The sequence below is a fragment of the Boleophthalmus pectinirostris genome, unplaced genomic scaffold, assembly GCF_026225935.1.
Source record: "Boleophthalmus pectinirostris isolate CB_2022bp ecotype Guang Dong unplaced genomic scaffold, ASM2622593v1 HiC_scaffold_17, whole genome shotgun sequence".
In the NCBI taxonomy this organism is placed as follows: domain Eukaryota; kingdom Metazoa; phylum Chordata; class Actinopteri; order Gobiiformes; family Gobiidae; genus Boleophthalmus; species Boleophthalmus pectinirostris.
The window spans coordinates 20,742,836-20,770,474 of record NW_026571115.1 but is presented as its reverse complement, the minus strand read 5'-3'; the positions used below and the strand labels follow the sequence as shown (position 1 = coordinate 20,770,474).

Here is a 27,639-nt window from a genome sequence, read left to right as displayed (position 1 = left end):
GCTTAAGCAGGCTTTAAATGTTCCAGAGAGCAGCCTATAGTATTATCTACTGCAAAGAAACAAAGAGATGTAAGTGATAAAGAACTACGCCAGCCCAACTCTGCCAGATGAGACCTTGTTATCTTTGCCTATGCCGCACATCAGTGTCATGTCAAGACGTTGCAACATTCTTGGAAAAAATAAAAAATAAATTCAAAAAAACTTTAATACAGATGGGGACAGGTTAAATTAATATTGTTCAAATGCAGATTTCTGTTGTCATACAGTGAGATAATGGTTCTAGTCACTAATAAAAGTGATCAAGTTCAACATTTGTGGATTTACAAGTACAGTGTAATCAAGAGCAAAAACTGTCTCTTGTCCCCATCTGGGAGTATGACATCATCACATATTATTATCTAAAAACCTCCAGCAGATCTGATTTTTTCTAGACAGAAAGAGGGGTGGACCGCCCAACGCAACAAATCACATTGCTTTCAGCACTCATGGGTTGAAAATAAATAAAAAATACTAAAAATAAAAAATACTAAAGAAGTCTGGCTCAGAATCCCCCCCAAAATGTAGGCCTACCTATTAAAATACCTCAGTTTTAAAGCTACCATCTGTACTACTTTTTTTTTCGTACTACCAGTAGATGGCAGGTCTGACCACAAATACAAAATAAAGGCAGGCCCACATTATATTCGTATTTTGGGAGTCAGTATTGGCGTTAACGTGGTACTAAAAATAGGTTATTGGATTTTCTACCAGTTTAACAGATTTTTCAGACTTTTTTTTTTTCTCACAGTTTTATTCTGACTGTACCAGGAGTGCTACGTATGTAAAGATCGTGCAAGATTGTCTTTTTGGTGCTTTTCAGTATCGGGGCAGTCTCGAATAGAAAGCTGAAAAGGTTGAGTCACTCCAAAAGGCCAAAGAGTGATTTTAACTTTATCTGTGATGTGGTAATATAGACTTTTAATTATTTTGTACTTTTTGAGTGGCTCAGCTTTTTCAACTTAGGTTTTGTAACAGTTCTAACAAGGTGCTAAAAGAAATAATGATTAAAATGATATATATTTTTAAAGGTCTGACAGTTTGTCTGGTACTGTCATCATCGAGTAGCGGTCAAATGCAGTCAACAAACATGTTCCTTCACCGCTCTCTGCTGGGGAAAGGGACAATTACAACGTTCCTCGTAATTGTAATAAGTTGAAGTGAAATCTTCTGCAAATGAAAGGCGTAGACGTTAAAATTATGTGAGTTTTGTGCACCAGTTCTGAAGTCAAAGTTACGCCCTCATCAATCAATCAATATCGTATAGACAATGAAACTCGGGATACATTACAGGCCTAATTCTCCAGGCAGGAGCTAAATAATTAGGGAACCAAGTTTAAAACGAAGACGAAAAAATTAAATTAATAATTTATAGAAAATAACAAACGGCACTCGGCAGTTTTAGGCACAGCCCAACGTTACAACATTTTCTTTTTCACACAGTGTGAATGCTTCTGATCGTGCTTAAACCGCAGGAGGGCAGTGTTGTACAAGACCTGTTGCTTCAGCTTCGTCTCCAGTCTGACAGTCCACAACCTGTGGCCGCGCTCGAGAGAGAGAGGTGGTTTTATTGCGCTTTGGGGTAACCCTGCGCAAACTCCGGCTGAACGCATATCCCAGTCCAGTTGTTATGGATAAATGCGGACTGTTTGGCGCCCGGTGAGTTTGTGGACTTTGTGGAGAGTTGATGGAGAAGACGTCAAAGACGTGCCTTTTCACGGAAAAGTGTCAGCATTTGGCTCAGCGTTTGCACGTTTCATCCTGGAGACGTAACACTTTCTGTTTGCATTTTAATGTGAACACGCTTTGTCGTGTTATTTAGACTGTGCTGCTTCTCCTTCGGTAGAGAATCGTTGGTGGAGAAATGCCTTTACTATGTGGCTGTTTACCGAAACGTTTGCCGTGCTGAGCGCCCCATAGTTCAAGACTTTGTTGACCTCCCCAAAAGACTTTGAGTATGGGGGAAATGTCCAGCGAGAGGAGACCGCGGCTTTGTGTCATGACAAAGGAGGAGAACGGCTACGGATTTCACTTACATGGAGAGAAAGGGAAAAGTGGACAATACATCCGTAAAGTAGAGCCTGGGTCACCAGCTGAGGCGTCCGGGCTGCGCGCAGGGGACCGAGTGGTGGCTGTAAATGGGGCGAACGTAGAAAGAGAGACGCATCATCAGGTAAAAAAATAATGTTTCCCATGCATACTTTTTGCATATTATCGCCCCCTCTTTTTCCGGATCTGCCATTTATAAATAGGATACAGTGAGTCTTTTCCATTGTTCACATCTCTCTGTCTTTATATCTTTTAATGATAAGGTACAGTCAAAGTGACCTATCACCACTACTGTGTTGTTGGACAAACTGCGTACTGTGTGCATGATTGAGCAACTTTTAAAATATTCTTAGGTCAAATTATGTGAGCAATTATGCAGATTTACTTTTGATTTATTTGTAGTCTGTTTACTTCAAAAGGGGCTGTTGCAGACCAAGGACAGTGTGTGTAGAGCTACACAACACACTTTTATGACCTGCTTTAACCCTTTGTTTACATTGATGGAACATATTCTGCCCTCAGGTGGTACAGCGGATCAAAGCGGTAGAGAATGAGACCAGGCTGCTTGTAGTGGACCAGGAAACATATGAAAGTTTGCGCAGCCTGCACCTCACAGCAACTGAAGAGATGGCTATTCTCGGAGGTGGACCCCAGTCTTCTTCTTCATCTTCTACCCCTGCGCCATCCCCACGTCCCAGCACACCCTCTGCCCCTTCAACACCCACAAAGAAGAGAGAGAACGGCTCCGTGGCTAAGCAGCCCGTGCAGAAGCCCACCAGGAGGTCGCCGTCAAAGGCTGCCAAGAAGGTATTGCTGGGTTTCAGAAGAGATCACAGCATTTTATAGACCAATGGTGTTTATCAGAGAGTTCAAGGGTCCAGTCACTAATAGGTCCAACATTTGTGCATTTACCTTTTGTATATTTTAATGAAAATTAGAGTGTAAGTCATTGGGAAAACTGTCTCTTGCTTCCCATCTTGGAGTATAACTTCATTCCATAATGTTTTCTACATGGAGAATATCTACTTTGCATGTTCTCTCTGTGACTGGGTGGGTTTCCTTTGGGCACTTCTGTTTCAACGATCTATGTTAACATGCATATTTATCTAATACTCCAGTTACTCCAGTCCTGTCCTGACCAATCTCTAGATCAAGATTTAGGATCTTCCAGACATTGTGTCTCAATGGCATTACAGGATTGGTCAAAATAATGCAAATGCAACTTTCCCTATATATTGAAAATTAATTACAGGAGAATTATAAAAAGCAAAACTAAAACTTGTGCCCTATACTCAAGAAGTTTAGAAGAACATTTAGCCAGAGAAAGTGATGATTTGTCATTCCCTAAAGAGAGTTAAAAACTTGTTAGCAGGCAGATTGTAGGTAATGAGTCAGCTCCTCTGTTGCTCAGCACTGTCTTCACCCCCGGACTTGTTTTCTCTTTCAACTTTGCAAGTCGAAGATTAGATTAGAAGATGTCATGCAAGTTTCCATTCTGTTGTGAGTCCTTCAGCGTATGGCGAGCAGCATTTAGCCACTGCCCTCTGTGTCCTGGGGGAGGCAGGATGTGATAGGCTCAAAAAGGCTTCCAGATGCAAGGTCAGAGGTCACTGGAAACAGCAGAGGTCAGGAGGCTGGTCCCTGTCACTGGAGCAGAATCTGGAGTTAGGACAACCATAGTTCTATTTCAGCAAAACAGGAAACCCACAATAGTTGTAAAGAATCTATGAGCAACTCTAGCAGTGGTTAGATTTTCCAAATTCCTGCTTCCCTCTCTCCCTCACATTAGATTAATATTATAGAGAAAAGTGTGCGTTTATTTTGGTTTGTATCTGGTTTATTTCAGTGGACATCTGCCTTGAATTACATGTCAATTACAAAAGAGCAGTGGTGCATTTTGGACCACTTGGTGAACTAGGTTTTGCTTATTTTATCTTGACACACTATACCGGATGTGTATCTCATTGCGTTGTTGTACTGGCTGGCACTCATCAGAGTGGTTTTAGATTCACACAGTCCCAATCAACAGAACCAGCTCACTCGGCCTCTCCTCTATGCATTTGTGCAACATGTGTTTTCACTTAGTGTTGCCCTGCCAATATGCAAGCACTTTTACAAGAGCTGTGACAAGGCCGATCAGTCAGTGTTTTAAATACGTGCTGGTACTGTGGACTTGTTCACCCAGCTCTGTGGGCTGGGTACTGTAACGTTAGTGTAATGGCAGTGGCTAATATACTTTGCAGACAGGAAAGTATTTAGAGGTTTTACTCTGGAAAGAAATTAACTTTTATAAGTCAAATAGTGCATTAGTAATAAACATTATTGGGAGAAACGAGTGTTCAACAAGTGACTCTTGGAATGATAATGTGTAATGTGACATTTTGCTTACAAAAGCTGCATCCTTTTAAGTAAAAGCCCAGCACTGACGATTGTCATCTTTTGCTGTGTAAAACATTATAATCTTTGATAATAACTTAAATTAATAATACGTAATTGTATGAGTTTCACTCACAAAAGTGAAGCATGTAAGACTGTGGCACACCCATTAAAATGACATTAAATAGATTGAACTTTATACAGTGGTTTCTCCTCCATGTTACTCTGTAAAAGTATGACTGAAGCAGTGTAATTCAGATGTCCAGCCTATGCCTGGGTCTCATCTTCAGGAAAAGCTGTTTCACCTGGGACACGGTTGTCTTTGAATATGTGTATGAGAGACTGTCAGAAGCTTTGCCCATTGCAACAACCAGAGACCAAAAAGCAGGAGGAAAGCACACTGTGCCCAATTATTAAAAACAATGATTTGAACAAAATATGTAAAAAAAAATCTTCCAGTAGCTCTGGTCATGGTCTGTCACTGGCAGCTGTAAACCATGGCCCATTGCAAGGGATGTTTTCTTTGTCTCATCTGATCAGCAGTAAAGTAGAACTGCTTAGGATAGCACATTTCTTCCCATGTTTTAGTTTTCAGACAGAGTTAGCAATAAAAGCAGTATTTGGATCTGGGACAAAACTCAGCCAGAATGGGAAAAAAGAGCGAAGAATAAAGAGTGAAGGATATTCAGGATACAGGAAGTTAGTTGGCCCCCTTTACAGGGGCAGTAAATTAGCAAGGGGTTGCAGAATACTGAAAGGAAAATGTATTTAAGCCTTGTTTTGTCAGTAATTGTAAATTGGTTTATTTAAGGCAGGTTCGTTCTTAGTTTGGTTTTATTTGTGCATAGTTTGATTTGTAGACTTACTGACATGAACTGTACTAGTACCTTTTGCTTGTTTTTTAATGTGCAGCCTGTTTTCCTGTGTTGATGATGTAGTATAGAGGGGTTTTTATCAGATAAACTGTGGGGCTGGACTAAAAACATCTTGAATGACAGGATATGCTCAAAGTTTAGGTCTGTATTCTTGTAAATTTGAGACTTGTTATTGCAAAGCCGTTCCACCAGAGGAGTTATTTACGTTATAAAACTGTACAGATGCATTTACTCCAGATCAAATTTATGGCCACGGCTGTAAAAATACTCAAAGCTGTATAATCCTTGCTCTTTGGCACACTTGTTCATAACGTAGCACACACTATACATGCATTTGCACATTTAAATCTCTTTGTAGCCGTTCTAATTAAAGTATTAAAGTAAAGTAACCTTGGATAGGGCCTGTTTGATGATTGTCATGCACAGTGGTGTATTTTGGTTTCCATTACTCTCACAAAGCACACTGTTATGGGATTGTAGCCAAGAGAATTACACTCAGAAATCCAGTGTCTCTCTCCTAAGGTCACACCTGCCCAACACTTTACTTCTGTTATAGTTGAAAATGTATCTGTGATCTGTATTCAAAAGACACCTGTTTGTTGCTGTGAGACAAAAAAAATAGACAAAAGAGTGGTACATTCTAATTTTAGCAACTCAGCTTTATTTTCAGTATTTAGAAAGGTCTTCTTGCTCTAAACAGACAGAAAGAGACACTACAGTACCTCCCTGATGAGCAGAATGAGTGTTACGTTTCCTTCTTGACACCTGGGGCGTCTCCTCCTGTCTGACTCCTCGTGAGTTTTCCTTTGCCTCAGACATAAAGGTGGATCAGGTGCATCTTCTGGGCGGGGCTTGTTGTAACATTAAGTGCTGGGTGTCACTTTCTCACTAGATTCTTTTCTAACATGCTCTCAAAAACACCTTCACATGCTCGTGATTGGCTATGATTTCATGTTAGAAACTATATTAGACTAGACTATTTCAGATTCATAAACAATATTGGGCAATATTCTAGTGTTTTTGAGACGGTGGACTCTCATTGAGCTGTTAACATCTTATCCCAATCTTCTCCCTCCTCTTTTTTTTATTTTTTTTTTTTATCAGTTCTGTTACTACCAGCTATAATTGCCCCATCCTTCACTTTTAACAACAAGCTATTATAACAAATAACAAATGTGAAGTACCATACATATCGTGCACTCAGACCAGGACACAAAGTTCAGCAGTAATGACTCATCTCACTATATTCTCTCACATTTTAGCCAACTATGTCATGGCCACTCATGTTGGAGGAGAATTTTTTTGTACTTGTCTGCTCCTTCACCTAAACCCTCTTACATGTAGCGTACCGCCATTATAGATTTGAAGGTGCTCTGTGTAAGTTTTTGGTTGAGGGTCCGTCACCTGCTTGTTTTTATGGGTATGCCATTGCTCTGCATGGAGTGTTTCACCTCATGGCATTAAACAGCTCTACCCTGATTCATCAGCTGTTTTCACTTTGTGGAAACCATCTCACCTCGCAGCATTAGGATTTGTTCGTAGGTGGGTACCTTTTTCTTTAACCTATGGCTGCTATTTGGTCGTGACATATGTAATGTGCCAAATCTCGTGGGAATAAGGGCAATAAAGTCTTTCCCCTTGATAAAATTCACCAAACTTGTTTCCAGCTTTAAATCCTCAATCTCGGTAATTGTTGCCAACACAGAATGTCTGTCTTCGTCTACATCCATCTCGACCTGTTTGTTTACTGTTGTGCTGTACCACAAAAGGAACCCAGACAGGCGCTTGAGTTTGACGTCATGGCTTCACAGCTCTTCAGCGATTGGCTGGTGCTCGGCCTACAACTTCCGGGGTTCTTGCAAACCGTTTAGTGTATTCCGATTCCTGACCTAGTCACTGGAGAGAATTGAAATTGAGCGGAGGCACTAGGTGGCGTCAGCCTGGCTAAAACAGCTCTACGTTACAGGTGGTTTTATAGCTCAAAAATACCTAGAAAAACACACATTCTGACTGTAAGGGGGGGTTGCTCCTCCACAGATTTGACCTGCAACTTGCTCTGGTGTGGGCTCCATGAAAAAAGCGTTTGATGGACCCTCCACCAGAAATGTTACGCACCTTTAAGACATGACCATTACTATAGTTCCACCGCTGTAATGAGAGAGACATGTCCCCCCCCCCCCCCCCCTCCCTTCGCTCTGTTGGAGGTCAGGGCTCCTCTGCACATGTGCCTGCTGTGCTTTTGTTGATGTTCTTACCGCTGCTGCACTTCGTCTGCAGCGCCAGACCGGACCAGATCTGTTACTATGGAGATCCGAATAACCATATCGGTCAACACACAAAACGGTGTAATGCAAGAGGTGTGAACAAAGTGTGATTTATCTGAAATATTACACATGTGCTGCTTCATTAAAAAGGAAGCATGGGTTTAGCGCAGCTGCTATAGAGACATGAACTTGTCTTTGGCTTGTAATAATCTTTTGTAAATGGTGTGTACGATTTGGAGAAAGCTGTTAAGAGATTGCCTGTTCCCATCGGAATTGAAGCATCCATCTGTTAAAATAGTTAGTGCTGTCTTTGTCTGAGAATATGCGCTGGAGGGAGTACTCAAAACTTTTACTGTCAGGTCAAGATATTGTTATTTAGAGGAGCGAGCAGTAAACCAAATTTCAACTTGAGAAAAGGTGACTCTTAATGGCAAAGAGATGCTATGTGTCTTTTTTTACACACAGTGGTGAAAAAAGCAAATGTATTAGTTTAGTAGTTTTTGGAGAGGTAGGAGAAGCAGTCATCTATATTCTTTGTTTGTCATTTGTTGTGATAGGAAGGGCGTCTAGCACTCCGGAAAAATGTAGAGAACTTCACCCAGCTATACAAATTTGATGTGTGAGTGAGTGATTGGTGTTGTTCTGTGCAGATTGGCAGCCTTGTTTCCATCAGTCGTTCAAGAGCAGCTGCAACTATAGAAGCAACTTTATTAATTATTATCATATTGACTGCAGCATAACAAATATCAGATATCTATATCGGCTGAAAAAATCCACATTGGACCATCACTACTGTTTATGAGGCTTGTGTGTGTTACAGGTGCCAAGTCTGACAAATTGACTTGATTACGCCACAGACTAAACAGAAAAAGATGTACACAACCAAACATGCCTAAACATTTCCACGTTTAGAAGGAGATCTGCGTGAGAAAGTGTGTTCTGGAAGAAACATAGGGTCACAGTGCGAGGTCAGAGGTCAGGACTGAATAAACACAAATTCTGACTTTTAGATTTGAAAAACATATTTATCTATGATTGGTGACTAAGCAAAGAAAAATGACTTCAATATCCCATGTGACAAGCTGACCAAAAATGTAGGAAGCAGTTACTGTCTAAGCATGAAATCCTCCAAATGCCCCTGTTCAAAACACATTATTTCTTGCTAACAATATAAAAAAGCATGATGGCGGTGAGTGTCCCATTTCTTTCTTGTTATGTTCTTGACTCAGTGTTATTCCTTGCCCAGGATAATAGGAAAAAGCTGCCTCCTGTCAGCTCTAATGGAGGAACTCAGTGTAGCAGCAGTCTGGAGGTGCTACGTCAGTACTTAGCCTGTCTTATCATCTGGGAGTCATTTCTGCTGTCAGTGCCACCCACATGTGCTAAAAGCCAGCAGATGTGTGATACTTTGACAGTGAATTATTATTATAGTGCAGAACCAATCTTAACAGGACAAAGTGCCCCTTCCTTGGCTACTGATGCACTTCTTGTCAATGTAAAAGTCAAAAATGTATCACAATTTAAAACCATTTTTCCTCATATTAATTAATCACGATTTTCTATTTGATTTTGTTGTTTAGTAAAGGTCCGATATTATGCAAAACTTGTGAGCTTTAAGCCATGTTATAATGCTGTTACCTCATCAAAAACATACCTGGAGTGTTTTGTTTCATTCACACTGTTTATTAATAGTCTGTTTACATCTCCAAAGCTCAAAATGCTCTGCTCCACCTTGTGATGTCATGAAGTGGTAGTTTTCAAGATAACAGCTACCTTATACCTTTTATTTAGTAGTAGGAGTGTAACGATATTCAATTCTCATGGTACGATATTGTCAGGGTATGAACCTCACGGTACCATATTTATTGCGAAGGGAAGTAGGGAAGAAATGATATCCAGATCTATTATTTATTGTATATTATCTTGACATACATCTTATGGTACGATCTTTATTGCAATATTTTGTGGAGGCTAATAAAACTGTGAATACGCTACTTTTTCCTCTTAAAATGCCTTGACAAGACTTGATCCAAAGAACTAAGTTTTAAAAGTGTTTAAAAATGCTTTTTCTTCTTGTAGCCTGCACTGAAATGGAGCAAAGGGTCATGGTCTATGTTATTCTCTCTGTCTTTTTTTTAGCAATTGCTGCACCATAACTCTTAATTTAAGCAAAGAGACTCATAATTCGATATATTGTGATGGTCTACGATATTATTATGACAACTTTGGCGATGCGTTATCATGTTATTTCAGTTATTGTTACATCCTTGTTTAGTAGCGATTGGCATTTCCAGGGCTGAAAATATCCAAATGATTCTAATGAAGGTGTATGATGTTTATAAACACAGTGGAGTGCTACTTGTATCACCTGTTTGTGCGTTAAACACGTGTGAATGAAACAAACACAAACACAACTCCAGGTCTGTTTTTGATGAGGAAACAACATTATAACGTAGATCAGAAAATAGCGTGATATTGTCCCTTTAAAAACAAATAGAATTGGCTTTCAGTCTTATTTATTTCATGCACATAAACACAGACTTGTAATCAGCACCATTTAAAAATAGTCCAACTCATTCCTCAAACATCTGAACTCTGCTCCAAACCACATGCTTTTACTGACAGACGACTGGCTGTAGACCTCTCAATTGAAAAGCTCCAAGCTGATCATTTAATAGTTGCAATTAATATAAATGAGCATTAATTGTTACTACTGACTGTATAGTTTCACTTATGTTATTGTCCAAAATGAATGTGTTTGTTTAAAGGGCCCCTCCTCTGTGTTTTTAAACTCCATACACCTTCACTAGAATCATTTGGATAATTTCAGGCCTGGAATCGCCAATTTCCACTGTACTAAAGGTAAAACGGTAGCTGTTAACTTGAAAACTACCACTTCATGACATCACAAGGTGGAGCAGAACATGATCATCTTTGGGGATGCAGACAGACTCTACTCAAACTTGTGTGAATGAAACAAAACCCAACTCCAGGTACGTTTTTCAGGAGGTTACAACATTATAACATGACTTAAAGCGCACAAGAGTCAAATTTGTGTAATATAGGTTTGTATTTATTTTTTATTTTTTTACAAACCATGAAGAATAATGAAGTCACAATGTCTGCATGTACCAAAGAGTAAATGGGACTATTCATTTGTCTTTGCTAAACATCTGGCTTGCCTCCCCCTTCTTTGAATACCAGTTGTGTTACATCAAGATGCAGGGGGCCACATGTGACCGGAGACGAGAGTAAACCAAATTCTTGAACTGAAAACATGTCGAGAGTGAGGGACGAGGCCGAGGGGGCGGTTGTCTAGGGAACAGGGTGCAAGAGGTTTAGCTTTTCATCAAATACTTTAACTACGATGACAAGTAAAGATGGGAACTGTAGTCAAAATCATCTAAAGTCTTCATTGGCTTATTCAGAATGGATTTTGAAGTTAAATGAATTACACCTTTGGTATAAGATCATAATTTCAAGGGTGTTATGTCTTCTGGGAGTACTGTTGTTTTGTGTGATAGTAGTGAATGATGAAGTAGTCCAAATAGGCCAATCTGTTTCATTGTAAAGTTGTATAGGTGTAGTAAAAAGCTTTTTAAATATGCCTCAATAATACACAGTATAACATGTTATAGCGCATACTCTCTTCTTGTCCTTATGCAATACTACTACTACTACTGTGACCTCTACTACTACTACTAGTTCTCAGACACTACTGGTCAAAAGTTTTAGAACAGCCTAATTTTTCCTGTTATTTATTGCAATTCAAGTCATGAAAGTCCAATGAAGAGCTACAGAGAGTACAAAGATAAGTATTGAACAGCCAGAGGTTAATAAAATGATGAAAGATAACAAACACAAGACCAAGCTCTGCCAAAATGACCTCAGGAAAAAAGAACAAGATGGTAAGCTTGAAAACATGGAATGTCCAGCACAGTCTCCAGACTTAAACCTCATCGAGCTGGTTTTGGGATGCACTGGATATAAGAGTGAAAGCCAAGCAACCTACAAGTGCCACAGATTTATGGGAACTTCTGCAACAGATTTGGGAAGAACTTTCTGAAGAATATTAGATTTTTATTGTAAAAAGAATGAGTGTCTTCAGTTGTTATATCTGCCAAAGGTGGAAAAAATGTGGTGTTCTAAAACTTTTGACCAGTAGTGTATCTTGAAAATGGTCATTTCTACCTCTGTCTCTATCAAAACAGGACAATTATTTGTTACCATTGTAAGTCCTTCAATGTGTCAATATGCTTCCCACATAAATGCATGTACAAAATCCAACAGAATTTTGAAAAACAAATTCAGAGGCATTAAAGGAGTGGGTAGCTTTTTTATATCGTGTTCACCAGTCACATGTGTTCTTTTTCACACGGACTACGCTCTCTTTCCCACTCATCTGTCTATATGCTCAATGCTACAGCTGCAGACCGATGGACATTCCCACACACAGTTCACATGTGCGCTAGTTTCTGCTGTCCCATTGGTCCTGCTCCTGGACGAGGTTCTTCCACATCTTTGGCTGTTTAATTGCTGCCTGGTGTAAGTGTGGGAGGAGAGAGCATCAGTTCGCACGCTGTAGTTGCACATACTTTGAAATGAAAGTGGGCGGTTATGTTTGTATTTCATGTTATTTATTTTTGTTGTGTTTCTATTTATTTATTTATTTAGTTGTTTTTGTTTCTTCATTTTTTAAATGGTCTCCCCTGTTTAGTTTTGATGAAAGCACTTGACTAGGCTTTAAGGGTGTGTCTGGGTCCTGGTTTGAGCTCAGTTTAAGACAGATGTAGACTTGGTTTAGTCCTGTTTTACTCCTGGTTTATTTTAAAATTTAGGCCCCCTTTAGTCCCAGTTTCACCCCCTCTGTGCAAATCCTCTTGTGTTACCGCTTTCCCCTATCAACCCAAAGCATGTTACGTAGGTCTCCAGGAAGAATAGTTGATAGATAAGGTCAATTAAATACAATCACTCAATGAACCTGCCCAGGGACTACAGGTGGAAATTAGGACTGGTGCTACAACCTGGTACAGTGCATCTCTCCTGTTAAGGTTCATGTAAAATTGTGCACTGCCATTGTCCCATTAAATAAATTAATAAATACATAAATAAATACATAAATAAATAAATAAATAGTGAAGTGAGTTTTGAGATGCATGCAAAAATGTTGTAAAAATATTGTATTTGGTATGTTGCCTGTGTTTCCTGCTCCTGCATGAACACTTTATCTGTTGCACACTGATAACATGGGTGTGGACTCGCGCTCATGTGACATCAGCAACATCAACTGCTGTCTATAAAAACAAACCCCAACATGACACAGGATTTAACTGCCTTCACATAAAAATCAAAACCTGCTCTGTGCCTGTCCTCTTTGTATCATCTGAATGTTTCACTGTCATTACCAGCCCACACAGTCTCTGACATTTAAATGTAACATTTCAACTGGACATTTGTGAAGCTAAATTTGTTAGAAAAGCAAAAAGTGCAAGTGAACATATCCTTAAAGGAATATTCCTTAGGGTAAGAAGTAAAAGTAGTAGCAGTAATAGCAGCTTTACAAGCTATGGTCACATTTTACTACACCACTATTGCAAAAAAATAAAATAAAAATGACAAACATCTTCTAGTGCTTTAGGTCCCACTGCTGCTACGACACCTGTTACTCCAGTTCACTCTGTGTTGGTGGTAGAAAATACTCTTAGACTTAAACATAGATTTAGACAAGTTTTATTGATCCACAAGGGAAATTAGAGCAAAAATATAAATGGTAGAATTACTTCTATATAAGTAGCAAAAAAGATAGTAAGAGACAGTTGTCAAATAAGATATAAATATAAAATGTAAATGTACAAGTCAAAATAAAATAGAAAGATAAGTAATAAAATATAAAATTGTTGTACAGTTGTAGGGAGTATTATCTGTTACATAAGGGTGAGTTGTACAGTTGTATGGAGTGTGATATGAATATAGTCCTGTATCTCTCACTGTTTGAGCAGAGCTGTACTCAAAACTACTGAAATGTGTGCTTCTTTATGGAGATGTTATTGCAAAAAACTAAACAAAAAAACTTCTTCTTACTATGAACAGGCTCACCTCTCCACAGACCTTACCTGTAACTTTCACCACTTGCTTTTGTCAATGAAGATAAATGTAATACCATTAATGCCGGGAAACATTTTTGACAAAGCAATTACATCTCCATGGAGACAAACATTTGGAACATCATCATCTTCTAATGACCCGTTATTTTACACCTCTGAATTGCTTTTGCCAAAAATGTACATTGGAGACAGATGGAAAGTTGTATGTGGATTGCCGACACCTGTTGTCTCTTCTCCTCACTTGCGTTATAGCTGCATAGTTTGAGTAACGTTCTCATGATGTGATCTGGTACAGAGCTATCATCTGAATTGGCCACATTTCATTGAAGGTTCCTCAATGAAGGGGAGCATCTGTTTTGATGAAATGGAGTGGTGTGTTTTCTCTCACTGATCAGCTGCTCTTTCACTGAGCATATTGTGTGTTGTAACTGGACATTTCTGTGTTTGTTTTGACCAGATTGGTGAGCCTTGTCTTCCTAAATGACAGATCTTACGTGTCGACAGCTTTGCTTCTAAAACATGCCACAAATGTTTTTAAAGCTAGAAGAATGATTATAACCTTTGCTTGCATCATGGATGGAAGTCTGGTCTGCACTATTTTCCATTTGCAATAGGCCTATATTAATCATGAACTGTATTGTTAGGCCATAATAATTGGATGTATTGAAGTTAATTGGTTGCTTAAGTTAGTTAGTTGTTTTTTGTTTTTTTTTACTCAGTATGGCTTGAGTGCATTTTTCAGAACATAAAATCACATCAGTCTAGACTGCATGGCACAGGCTAAGGGCCATGCCACACTACATACACAGAAAATATTGAAGCTGCAGCTCAACTGGGTAACTTTATAAACTGGCCTAAGCTCTGTCTATATTCACATTTCTGTTTGCTTTCCAAAGAAGCATTACTGTTTTTGTTTTCGCATGATTGAAATTGCCTACTACTTACTAATGACATTGTTACTATTATTAGAAAAGAGTTGGCAAAGTTGTAATAGCGCAGAAGATGATTGTATCAGTTGTAAAGTAGCAGAACAGGGTTGGGGTTAGTTGTAGTAACTGTATATTAGAAGTCTTTAAGGGTAATACAAGCTAAACTGGTATTTTGTGTTTTTTTTTATGCTTGTGTTACTTATGTGGGCTTCGTGCACACTTGTAATGGCTCCCTTCACTGATGTCATTGTGCTGCAGTGCCCATGTTTATCTTATACGTCTATAATAAAAATAAAGCACTTGACCCAATGTATAATGATATTGGAAAGTAGCCCACCTATTGCTGCTTTATTTCTGTTGCTCTTGGTGTATTTTGCACATACTCTAGCCTATGTTATGAATGCAGGCGTTTTCGCAGTACACTGAAAATATGTTTGAATACACCTTTGTTTAACTCCAGTGTTGACGAACAGGAACGGGTGTTACTGGTTTCACTATCTCTATGACAACACACTGATTTCGCATTACGTTGCATTCATGTACATATTTAACACATATCAGCTAATAACTTTTAAATCATACTTATACTTGTGCCTCTACTAACAAATATAACTAATCCTGCAACAATTATTGCAGTACTGCTAGGCTGCTGTCCAAAAGTACATTGCTCAAAAGGTCCATGCGCTCCACAAAATCTGAACTGGTTTTACATAGCAACCACTCTAACTTTTTCCAAACTAAGATACAGTTACGCACCAGAATAACATTTGGAATTTTCTGGTTTGGGAAGAACTGACTTGAGATATGGAAAGCCAACATCAATAAAACTGTGCATAGAACCATTAAACACAAATTGTTCCATTTCATTCTTTCTTGACTCTAGGACCCATATTTTAACTTAGCACTGTTTGGACTTCTTTGTACCAACACAGCCTGTCCACATCCATTGACCGAGGATTTAGAGGAAACTTGACCTGGTTATGAACAAGAATAGGGATATTAGGTTTAATCCCCAACATAAAACAACTGCCCAGTTGACCATGTGCTCACCGCTGATGCTGTGACCAAGCAAAGGCTACATCCATACTTGTGTAATACATACATCAGTTGATATTGACCAGTATTATTGTATGTTATGTCATTATGTCATAAGCCACAGTGGACCCTGATCCTTGGCTGTGAAAGGGTAACAGCGGTCATGATCCTTCTGGCGCAGTAGGCCAGTGCTCAATAATTCAGCAAACTCAGATCTAATTTCATCGAAGCATCCCAAAGCCAATACCAGTGTGTCACCTGCAGATACAGTCTCATATGTAGTCAGCATTTAGTACAAATTGAGTATAATTTGAAACATTAGTATTGACCAAGTCATAAATGGTAGTTGGTAAGTTTTATATTTTGATTTGAACAATTCATGTACAAGATCACTAGCCACGCTGGTACCACCTAGTGCCTCCGCTCAATTGAATTCTCCAGCGACTAGGTTAGGAATCAGAATACACTAAATGCTTTACAAGAACCCCAGAAATTCTAGACCACGCATTGGCCAATTGTGAAGAGTTGTGAAGCCATGACCAGGGCCATTTTTGTGGTACAGCCCAACAGTAAACAAAGCGGTTGAGATGGATGTGGACAAAGCCATACATTCTGTGTTGTAACGATTCCCGAGATCAAGGATTTAAAGCCGGAACAAAGAGAATTTTTGTTGAATTTTATCAAGGGGAAAGATGTTATTGCCCTTCTTCCTACAGGATTTGGAGCATTACATACATCACAACCAAATAGCAGCGATTGGTTAAATAAAATAAGTACCCTCCTACCTTCGAGCAAACCAATGCTGCAAGGTCAGACGGTTTCCATGAAGTGAAACCGGCTGATGAATCAGGCTACAAGTTCACTAGGGGTGTGCAAAAATATTGAAATATCTATATATCGTGATACTAAATTTTGGTGATACAGTATTGTTATCATGGGCTGTATTGATATATATTGCCAAGATATTTTTTTGGTATCTTTTTGTTGCTTATTTAGTGGAAGAAAACATCTTTATGCAATACACTTGTTATATTCACTGTTTTGATGAGCAAGGTGCTATATATCAACACACACTTTGTCTTGACAGTTGCTTCTATGTGTAAATGCATTTTTTTGCATGCGTTTTTTTTCAGTAGCTTACTAAAAGGCAGAGGTACAACTACGTGGATATCCTCCTGTCTTTCTCTTTTATTAGTCTTATGAAACACTATTTTAAAATGAAATGAAAAAAGTTACAATAAAAATAATATAGATACAATATAAACAACTTTAAAATTTCATAATTACCATATTTTACCAAAAGTGTATTTAATATCTATGTAGTGTCTTGTGTAATGCCAATTACAAATCTACCACATTCAGCATTTTCTTAGGGTCTTGGTCCAGCTGAAATCGTGAACAGCTCTTTTATTCTCAGCCTGAGCCATAGTCAGTGCTTCTTGTTTAGGCCATTCATTGAGGAAGATATGCGTGGTTTTATTCTAATGTATTCAAATAGCATAACACAACTCACTGTGTACTTAGTCTGCTCCCCCACATGTTCTCATAGACTGACAGCACAAAGCCACATTGTCAAAGCAGACGGAGAATTCCTGAGATTTTCCTTTTGAGGACTTGTCCACTCTGTCCACACTAAACAGTCACAGATTATTGTTGGACTTTTTACTATCTTTAAATTTAAATTATGCAAAATTGACCATTGTGAGCTTTTAGCTATATTAAAATGTTGTTTCCTCATCAGAAACATTCCTTGAGTTGTGCTTTGTTTCATTCACACATGTTAAAGTAATCCTGCGTTAAGTTTTCTACATCTCCAAAACCCTGTAATGTCATGAAGCGGAAGTTTTCATTTCACTTTTACTTTTTGTTCAGTCAAGATCTGCAATTCCAGGGCTGAAATTATCCAACTGATTCTAGTGTGAAGGTGTACGGAGTTAAAAAGCACTTTCTGTATTACCACATGATGGAAAAGAGTGTTTGAAAGAAGAGCTCAACATAAATATGCCGAGTTTCTGTCTCAAACATGTGCTAATAAATCAAAACTCAACTCCAGGTATGTTTCTGATGAGGAAACAACACTAACATAAATCAGGAAATTGTGTAAGAACAAAAGAATGATAGAAATCTGCAGTTAAATCCTTATTATATTGTTCACTTGGGAAAAATATCCAACCACTTTCCTCATGGTTTGCTGACAAAGGGGAAACTTTCATCTCTCTCTCTCTTTGCTCAAAACATTGTTCACAAAGAGCATGAGGTTTTCAACACCCACAAATCATACAAACAGGGCAATTTTGCTGAAGAGGTTCTGAGAGAGGTATTGTTGTGATTGTGATAGCAGATGAAAACCTTTCATTGACCAAAAAAACATTCGATTTCAATGGTGCTCTCCAACTGAATAGATTTTAGTGATGTTGAGGTGATGGTATGGCCTCGCAACATGCATATTGGTTACTGATGACACAATTCCACACGTAGGCCTGTCACAATAAATGAGGAGGTCTGGAGGAGGTTTTTGTAGATACTTTTTCTTTGTACTAGCCAGTAGGGATGTAACAGTAACTGAATTATCATGATATCGTATTGTCAAAATTCTCACAATAATATCGTGGGCTGTCACAGTATATCGAATTACAAGTTTGTTTACTTAAATGCATGGTTTTATAGTTGTAACAGCTAATAAACATAGGGAACTACATATCCCATGATTCAATTCAGTGCAGACAACGTGAAATATATATTTTTACAAGAATTCTTGGGATTATGACGAAAATAATTCACACCAAAATCTTGTCAAGATATTTTAAGAGCAAAAAAGTCTCCTATCTACAATGTAGATCTATCTACAATTACTCCTAGCCTCTCCAAAATATCGCAGTAAATATCATACCATGAAATGCATATTGTGATAATATTGTTCCATGAGATTTGGATATCATTACATCCCTACAAGCCAGGAACTCTTTGTTATTTGTCAGTACTATGATTTGAGATTAACAAGGTTCAAAGTTCCTATATTACACAAAACTAATTCTTGCTGAAATCATCCACATTATTCTAATGACGGTGTATGACAGTTTAAAGCACTGTGGAGAACTTCCTGTATTACCACATGACACATCACAAGATGGAACAGTGTTTTTTTATTTAGCCTGAATATGCAATTTGTGTGTTAAACATGAATTAAACAAAACACAACTCAAAATATGGGCCCTTTAATAAATAACAAACGCACAAACTAAAGTGTTTCAATTTCTTATGTATTTCTTGCAGCTTTTTTTTTTGTATCTTTAGAATTGTTTTGAGGGATAATCTTTTAGGGTTTAGCTTTAGGGTTGTTGTGTCAGTGGCAAATAAGTTCAATGTTATATTTTCGTCAGCAATATATCACAAAATTTCATAGTGACAGACAATTACATGTTATGCCTACCAGTTCAAAACACTGTCAATTGCACAACCGCATTACCAGCTTGCTTTTTCTGGAAACTTTGGTCATCTCCACTGGAATCTTCTGGTGTTTTCTGTTTTTGGAGCACGCTCAGTCCGCTCACTGCATTTAATTTTCTTTGCCTCCCACACACACTCGCCTTCCTGGCCGTCTCTTCTGCTTTGGTGCTGTTAGCCCCACAAAAGTGCTTATTTTTGCGCATGTTTCCCTGGACAGCAATATTTTTAACTGTAGATAGCATGTATTTTATATCCCTGGACAGATCCACCCATACGGCCCAACCCTTGACTTCCGCTCAGGACAGGAAATAGAAAGCATATGAAGTATAGACCTGCCTTTGTAGGGTTGTACAATTAATCAAACTCTAATCGAATTGTATCGAATGATCAGCTTGGGTGTTTTTAATCAAGAGATCAGGTCAGTGAAAGTGTGTGATTTGGAATAGAGTTCAGGGGGGGTATTAAAGGTATTTTTTATGTTCAGAAAATGAATATTGCAAGCCATTTTTTCATATCACCCAGCCCTACTTTGTAAACATCAACTCTATACAACTCTCTCTCTTCTGCCCACTCGCTTCAAAGTATTTATAACAACAACTTGCCTTGTGGTATTCTCTTTGCATTCTACACTGGCCCTGTCTTGGTGGTAGTACTTCAGATTGATACGCTCATGCCTCATGCTGGCCATATTGCAGTGTGTAGGTGGTGAATCAGTGTGATCATCCTGTAGCTCAATGCACAATTATGCATGTTCTATTAATGTCTCTGTTCAGACTCATAGACGCAAACAGAGTTCTACAGAGTTCAATGTATTTTAAAGGAATGGTGACTTCAGTTCTATCAGACCTTTAAAAGCGATGAACCTGATTTATGTGCAAACTGTTGAATTACCACTACCAACCGTTTATACTATATTTGCATAATAGCTCGCTCTATGAAAAGCTGGAGGTGTCATTGTGTGCTTGGTATCATTGAAAAGACTTAAATGTAGCAAATAACACACTGCTATAGCTCAGATAATTGTGATTGATGATTCTGAATCTGATAACAAAGTGTGACTCCCAGTTTGTTGGAGTCTTTTTTCATCTTAACATATGTTCTAAAAGTACAAAAAATTTTCTTCAGATGAGTTTACATCAATGTACAATTAGCATTTCTATTATGCTGTTTTGTGATTCAAGAACTGAAAGCCTCTCACAAATGCCTTTATCACTTTATCACTATCTGATTAAGCTAATATCGTCTCTCTGCTTTCTCCAGGAGGCTCAGGCGCAGATGGAAGCTGAGGCCCAGGCGCAGCGAGCTCTCGCCCAAACGCCAGACCTGTCCCCTCGCCTGTGTCACATGACCCGCTCAGAGACCGGCTACGGCTTCAACCTCCACAGTGACCGCTCCAGACCAGGACAGTATATTCGCTCACTGGACCCTGGATCACCTGCAGACCAGGCGGGACTGCGGCCTCAAGACAGACTTATAGAGGTAAGACCAGGACTCTGCCATCTTGTTCTGTTTCTTGAGGAGGTCTGGGCACAGTCAGACTACATGTGTGGGTGTGTTTTTCTGCACTTAATGAGTACAAGGATGAAGAGGTAGGAAAGAAAAGGTCTTATTGAGTGCAGGCAAGTTAGTAAGTGAACTGAGCATTGTGTCCTTCAGTGTCTTTACTATTACTATTTCAAAAGAGGATAATGGAAGAAGCCTTAGCTTGGTTATGGTTATGAAACAACCAATGTTAGAGACAACTGTTTAATATATTCTCCAATAATAAAATTTTTGCCACTGTCTGTAGCACATCATTACCAAGGTACTACTTCTCAATCCACACACAAAAACATTAGGGACCTTTTTTGCAACAAAACAAAGGTTTTTATGTTGTTCTTGTTGACATAAACATGCCAACCCCTAGTGAAAATCTCAGTCACCAAGTACTTTACATCAACTAAATATTGACAGGAATTATCTTTAGCACATCATTAAGAAAGTCAGTGTTTATATATCTATATATATATCTATATATATCTATCTATCTATCTATCCATATATATATATATATATATATATATATATATATATATATATATATATATATATATATATATATATATATATATATATATATATATATATATATATATATATATATATATATATATATATATATATTGACTTTTTTCATTTTGAGATAGTCCAGTAGTGAAACATGAAACACAATAGCTTTGATATCCATGTATTACTTCATACCTTCTGCCCTCACCTGATGAAACCCAGATGTGCAGTGCTTGTCTAAACCCAGCTGTAATTTAAATGCCTCTCAGTGGGGACTATCACGGCCCTCTCTAAACATATAACTGGAGTCAGGCGCTGCAGTGGCTCTGTTTGAGTGCACCAGGGGCCAGTGACAGGGAGCTAGATCAGTCAGAGCAAGGGCTGATGGGAAGAGACAGTGGGGGTTAGGGTAAGTGTCTGCTGATCTAAAAGTAAGTGAAGGGTATGTTGACACAGAGGACATAAATAAGTGAAAAAGGCAATTTTAGCCAAGTTGCATTTCAAAAAGTTGGGATTATGGCAACAAATATTTCGCAGTTGCATTTGAACTAAAGATCAGAAGTACACCTGGGTCAATTTGCCGTCAATAGAGAGATCTATAGGCTTATCTCAAAATTCTGTTTAGCATTTACTTTAAATAATCTGCTCAAAAAACCTTTCAAACCTTTTCTTCCATGGACCACTCCTGGACAAATGAAGGATTACATCTACCAGTTTAAATCCATATTCATTCACTCCCCGCTATGGGTGGTGGTAAACTCCTCATGAACTTCCTTTTTTTCTTTGTGTAAACAGTTAAAATAAATAAAATTATACTTTATAGCCAACACAACCACTTGTATACTCATGAATTTCCAAATAAAAAGTTCTTCTTTCATTCCCATGACCTTTGACCTCACTAGTGGTACTTCAGGCGAGAGGGACGAGTCTAACAGGATGGCTATAAAACTCAGACAGGTTATACTGAGCATGTTTTAAAGTTTAGTGGAATGTAGATCTATTTAGATTGCAGTAGACAGTACAGTAGATGGAAATCTGCACATTCCTAGTTCATGTAGACCAACAGGAGAAAGGCAGCTAGACTAAAAGCTTATGAATTTACAGTATAATATCTTTTTAGCTGGATTTAGTTAGATTTCTACAGTTTCCACTTGTGATATTAGGTCCACTTGGGTATTGTCATCTCTGGCTACTTGGTTGAAGTTGCACCATGTAACTTTTCTATGTTACTGCTTTGCCTAAAATGTTCCACACTATGACATTTACTGATCTTGTATTTATTTAATTACAGCATTTTTATTGTTTACCTTAAAAAACATGCTTACTGTGAGCAAAGACCTCACCTGCCACTTGACGTGGCTAAAGAGTATACTTAAAGTTTCATTCGAAGACTTAATTGCAAGAAATAATTGTACAAAATGTGACTACACAGCTCTCTAAAGGTTTGTGGTTAAAAAAGTAAAAATCTGTCCAAAAATATCGACATAGCTTATTGGCCATTGGTTTCTTTGTATTCCAAACAATTGACATTGATCATGAAAAACCCCACGTTGGTCGATCTCTACTTTTTACTGTTTGTCCACCAACCTATTCATTGCATACATTTGATAGTGATGCTGATGTGTCCTATAGTCACCTGCAGTGGTCGGTAATTATGCATAAGTCCAGCGCTGCTCTTATTTGTCCGTCTGTCAGCTGCTCATTAGAGAGCTGCTTCTACTCCCTCCATGCACCATTAGACGGGGTTCTCTACAGCCTCTGTGATCAGCTTTCTGTCAATGTTTGTTCTGACTCACGTAAATGCCACAAGGGGTCACCGGTGTATACTCATGTCTGGATAATATCACCTTTTCAAACAGACAGAGAGCCTCACACTTCACACTTCCCTAACCCAAACCACTGCAGAGAACAGCCATATATTTAGTAGACTTTAATTCATAGCATCGGCCTGGACTGTCTCTTGTATGGTTTATCATTCCCAGCGTAAAGTAGTGCTAACACTTTATTGTGTTCTTAAATGATCTGCTGTATGGTGTCCAAGAAAGACTCACGAACTGAAACATCTACAAAGTGACTACTGAGCTTTTTGTTGAACTATTTGACAGTCAGATAGATTTGTATTATATTGTGAGTCATTTCTGTGTATTAGTATGGTGTGGCCACAACCATGTGTGACTACTGTCACACTGGATTAAGTTCATTTGGTTAACTTGTGACTACACTATTAAACAGACCATTAAACAAGTGCATACAGTGCGTTTAAAGCCCCTTATGTAAGCTCTATCAGTGGTAATTCTATTCCCCCCACACACTGTTGGATTAGGAGGTTCCCAGAGGACAGGCCTGTCCCATGAGAAAGTGTCCTCTGTGCGGCTGCTGCTGCACCATGTGTTAATTAGCCCAGTGACAGAGCATGTACTTGTACTGTCTCCAGTGGGACGCTCTTCTCTTGTGGAGCTGTGAAACACCTGTTGTTTGGACAGATACAAAGATGCCTGCGTCTTTAACTGATGATCTGGATCTGCTCTCAGACAGACTAAACTATCTGGAGTGAAGTGAAGAATGCATGTGTTGATATTGCACTTTTGCATTTATTATTTCTTGAGTTATAGCTTTCAACTTTTCCACTCTCCCAGCTGAACATTGTGCCTGTTCCTAAGATCTAAATTTAAACTTTGGCAAATATAAAGTATTGATTGTTTTGTGTAAAATTATGTTTAGTTCCATTGTTGTACATATATTTATCCTGCACAACACTGTGGCTTTTCATAAGTGGTGAATTTTTTTAAAAATCCCCGAGGACACTGACATCTGAAACTACCTATAGCAGGAGTCCTGGTGAACCATCAATAATAGATTGACTAACAGCACTAACTTGTTGTGTTACAAAGGCACCATTTCTGGAGTCACTGTTTGTGAATCTCCCAAAGATATATTACACTAAATGCATGAGTGGTTTGACTTTCAGACCATTGATGACATCTTGTGAAACTATTAAAACTGGTTGTCACTGACTCGAAATAATCAATTATTAATAATATCAACTTGAGTAACCCGATGCTTTAGCTGGCTCATATATGTTTAAGATTAGTTGGATAATTGCTCCCTCTGCTGGTGGGATGTAGAGGCACATGCTAATGGATTGATACACATATAAAGAAGCATTAAACCGATTTAAAAATACTGAAATTGTTTTACTGTTATTATTGAGAAGTACCACTACAGTAATAGTTCTGTTATTACTGTTGCTACCATTTGTAGAAGTCACTGGATGGAATTTACTATTACTGCATCTAGTTTTGCTCAATTGAAGTTCCATTGAATTTTGTACAATGACAATAATCAAACAATCTAATCTAATCTAGAACAAATGTTACACATCAAGGAAACAAACAGATGTAACTCCTCCTTTGTAGATTGGTGTACCCACAGTATTTTAATGTAATTTTAATGTAATTTTAATGTACTTTAAGTGAGTCTTGTTCTTTGCCCAGGTGAATGGTGTGAACATCGAGGGCATGCGGCATGCAGAAGTGGTGGCCTTCATCAAAAGAGGAGGAGACGAGACGTGGCTGCTAGTGGTGGACCCGGAGACAGATGAACACTTTAAGAGGAGAGGGATTACGCCAGCACTTAGTCATGTCAAAGGTAATAATAAAAGGAATGATTTAATGTGTGAAACTGGATTTTAAAATATGTTTTGGGGTAGGGGAGTGAGGACGTAGTTTCTATATGTGACGATAAGATTCAGGAGCTCAGTTAAGCAAGTTTCAATATTTAATATCTCTATCATTCTGCAGACTATGACGGTCCTCCTGTTTGCAACGGCCAGCCCAGTCCTCAGATCAATGGAGGCTCCAGCACACAGTCCATCCGCTCCACGCAGTCTGACCTCAGCAGCCACGGCAACAGTACGCAGGTGAGGCAGCGCTTTGAACAGCCACATGAAAGCACCTGTCTTTTCTGTCAATGTTTCATGTAGTTTTGTGTGGGATTTCAATAGTTGCATTTTGTAGGAAAATCTTTATCTACACCAGATGGCAGTATTGTATATTGTTTGGCAGAGATACTTAAACAATGAACATCTCAATATGTGATTAATCAGCTTTTCTAAATGAAATATTAAAACATGATGATACAACTTTCTATTAATATAAGTCAGTGTCATAGGTTGATCTATAAATAATACATATTTAAACTAAAGCTGTACCTCTATACCGCAAAACACCAAATGGAATTTTTTTTTCTGAACTGTAAATCTGATGTGTCTCTGTCCAGCTGGCCGATGACGATGGCAGCCAGCTGCTGGACCCTTTCTCTGAGATGGGCTTGCGACTGAGCGCTACAGCGGCAGAAGAAAAAATGAAAATCCATGCCAAAGAAAAAAGGAGAGCTCCACAGATGGACTGGATGAAGAAATATGAGCTTTTCAGAAATTTTTGAAGCTTGAATTCTTTCAAGGTCATTCACAAACTCTCCTTAAGCTGATCCTATCCAACTGAAGACCATCTCTTCCTGTAATGAAATGTGACCAAAGGATGTGCAATGGATGTGAAGCCACTTCATAGACAGCTCCAAACATATGTTTACCTTGCCTAAAAGTTACAGACAGTTTTAAATGCTTTTATACAATCAAAATTTTCCCCTGTGAAGAGAAGTATTCAAAGACTGAAAGGGGGACATTTATTTTTTATATGAAGAAATTGTCAGTTGATTGTTTTTTGTTGAAAATTATGGACACAACACTGTGAATGAACCCGCCTTTAAAAACATTAAACCACACCATATAGAAACCTATAGAAGAAATGTAAAATAAAAAAATATAAAAAACACTAACACCTTACTAATACTCCTGAATAGATACAATTCACGATCCGTAAAACAAGAATATTAAATCTTATATCTATCTATTTACATGCATTGTCCACTAGTTTTGAATAGAGGGAAACACCACTAATAATTAAAAAAAAGTCCATATTGGCAATTAGAATGTAATAGAAGCCTGAAGGCAAACTAAGCGAAAAGTAGTTACTGCACTATGCAAAAGTAATAACACAACTTTAACTTTGAATTGATTTATATCCTTCTTTGTATTTAAACATGTTTCCCATAGTATTATGTGACTGATCAGCAAAGGGCAGCCTGGTATTCAAAGGATGGCAACAAATTTGAATACAATATACTAATGATGAATTGTAATGTGAATACAGCTGCTAATATGAAGATTAACAGGAAATTAAGGGAAAGTTAAGTTTACATTTGGTAAATTAAGACTCTAAAAGTTGCATGAGGTGGAGCCTGTTTGATTGTTGGAGGCTCGTGAACAGTGAGGTCAGAGATGATGGGAGGATCTGCAGAGGAAGACTGCAGGAGCCATAGAGCTTACAGTGGATTACTGCCACACAAGGACAGCTGTTATACATATGTTCACACGCTTTGGAAAGACTGCTCTGTGGAAAGAAAGATGTACCACTGAACTAAACAGCCCACCCACAGTGACCTGATCCAACAACAAGCCAGACTCTGCTGTTTATCTTTTTTGTATGCAGCAACTTCAAAGGAGTTGTAGGCTATTTTTTGACTGTATAATTTTTCTCATCAACACCAGATGGCAGTATTGTGTAAAAATGGCTGAAAATTCATTCCATCTTTTTTAGCTCTTCTGGACAAGGTTGAGAGCTGTTGTGTAAGTATAGCTGTTTTGACTTCCCGCTCCCCAGACACTTCCACAAGATGAAAATGAGGAAAATCTAATAACAAGAGGATCTTTCTTGCCCTCTGTATGTTTGCTGATCAGTGATCCAGCTCTTCAAAAATGTTTAAGTGACAATTTAGTTAACAGCGAACAGCAAGTTTACAGTCAAGTCTTCAGACAGACAAAAATATATTATGGAAATAGCTTTATTGCTATCAGTCAATTGATGCAAACCAAAAACTACAATGTGACAGATCAGACCATAACTAATTGTATGATGCTAAAACACCAACAAACAAAATTAAAATAAAACATAAAATACAACTTGAGTCATTTCTTCAAATAAACAGTGGTGTGTGGCAGCCTGTATGTTTTGTAACACTTTTTATATATTTCATGCGTGTTCTATATGTGTCATGCTCTAATAGATATTCTCCATATTGTAAAGACACAGACTCCATTGTAAATATGTAAACAAACAATATATTGCATTTTTAAATAAAGAGTGACATTTATATTAGTTTTGTCTCTCATACATTGACCTGTAAGTATAAACGTGTTTCTTTACCCTTCTGTCGTGGGCTGGCCATGGATTATACAGCAGGAGTACAGTTTCAGTTTTCTCAGAATTCTCCACTGAGCAGCTGCTCTGAGGTTGAACAAAGGTCAAAAGAGTGCACGTGAGTATGGATGTGTGTGTGGTGAGAAGCAATGGCATAGAGAGCCCATTATAGCCTATTATTGTTATGAACCTTGAAGTTTTCAGCATCATTCAACAAATCA

At 38.3% G+C, this 27,639-nt stretch overlaps 1 protein-coding gene across 1 annotated transcript; it reads left to right on the top strand.

Annotated features, from left to right (window-relative positions):
• The first annotated feature begins 1,557 nt into the window (after nucleotides 1–1,557).
• On the top strand, nucleotides 1,558–27,371 carry LOC110172909 (Na(+)/H(+) exchange regulatory cofactor NHE-RF2). The gene is made up of 6 exons (XM_020938872.2): nucleotides 1,558–2,209; nucleotides 2,608–2,892; nucleotides 20,376–20,594; nucleotides 24,656–24,809; nucleotides 24,962–25,080; nucleotides 25,440–27,371. The coding sequence occupies exons 1-6, from the start codon at nucleotides 1,994–1,996 to the stop codon at nucleotides 25,602–25,604; spliced, it is 1,158 nt and encodes a 385-aa protein (XP_020794531.1). The 5' UTR covers nucleotides 1,558–1,993; the 3' UTR covers nucleotides 25,605–27,371.
• The last annotated feature ends 268 nt before the right edge of the window (nucleotides 27,372–27,639 follow it).

Bases quoted from the DNA above. Each gene is read 5' to 3' on its own strand.
- LOC110172909 (XM_020938872.2), top strand. From the start codon at position 1,994: ATGGGGGAAATGTCCAGCGAGAGGAGACCGCGGCTTTGTGTCATGACA. The intron at 2,210-2,607 runs GTAAAAAAATAA...TTCTGCCCTCAG, and splicing joins AAAGAGAGACGCATCATCAG to GTGGTACAGCGGATCAAAGC. The intron at 25,081-25,439 runs GTGAGGCAGCGC...GTCTCTGTCCAG, and splicing joins GCCACGGCAACAGTACGCAG to CTGGCCGATGACGATGGCAG.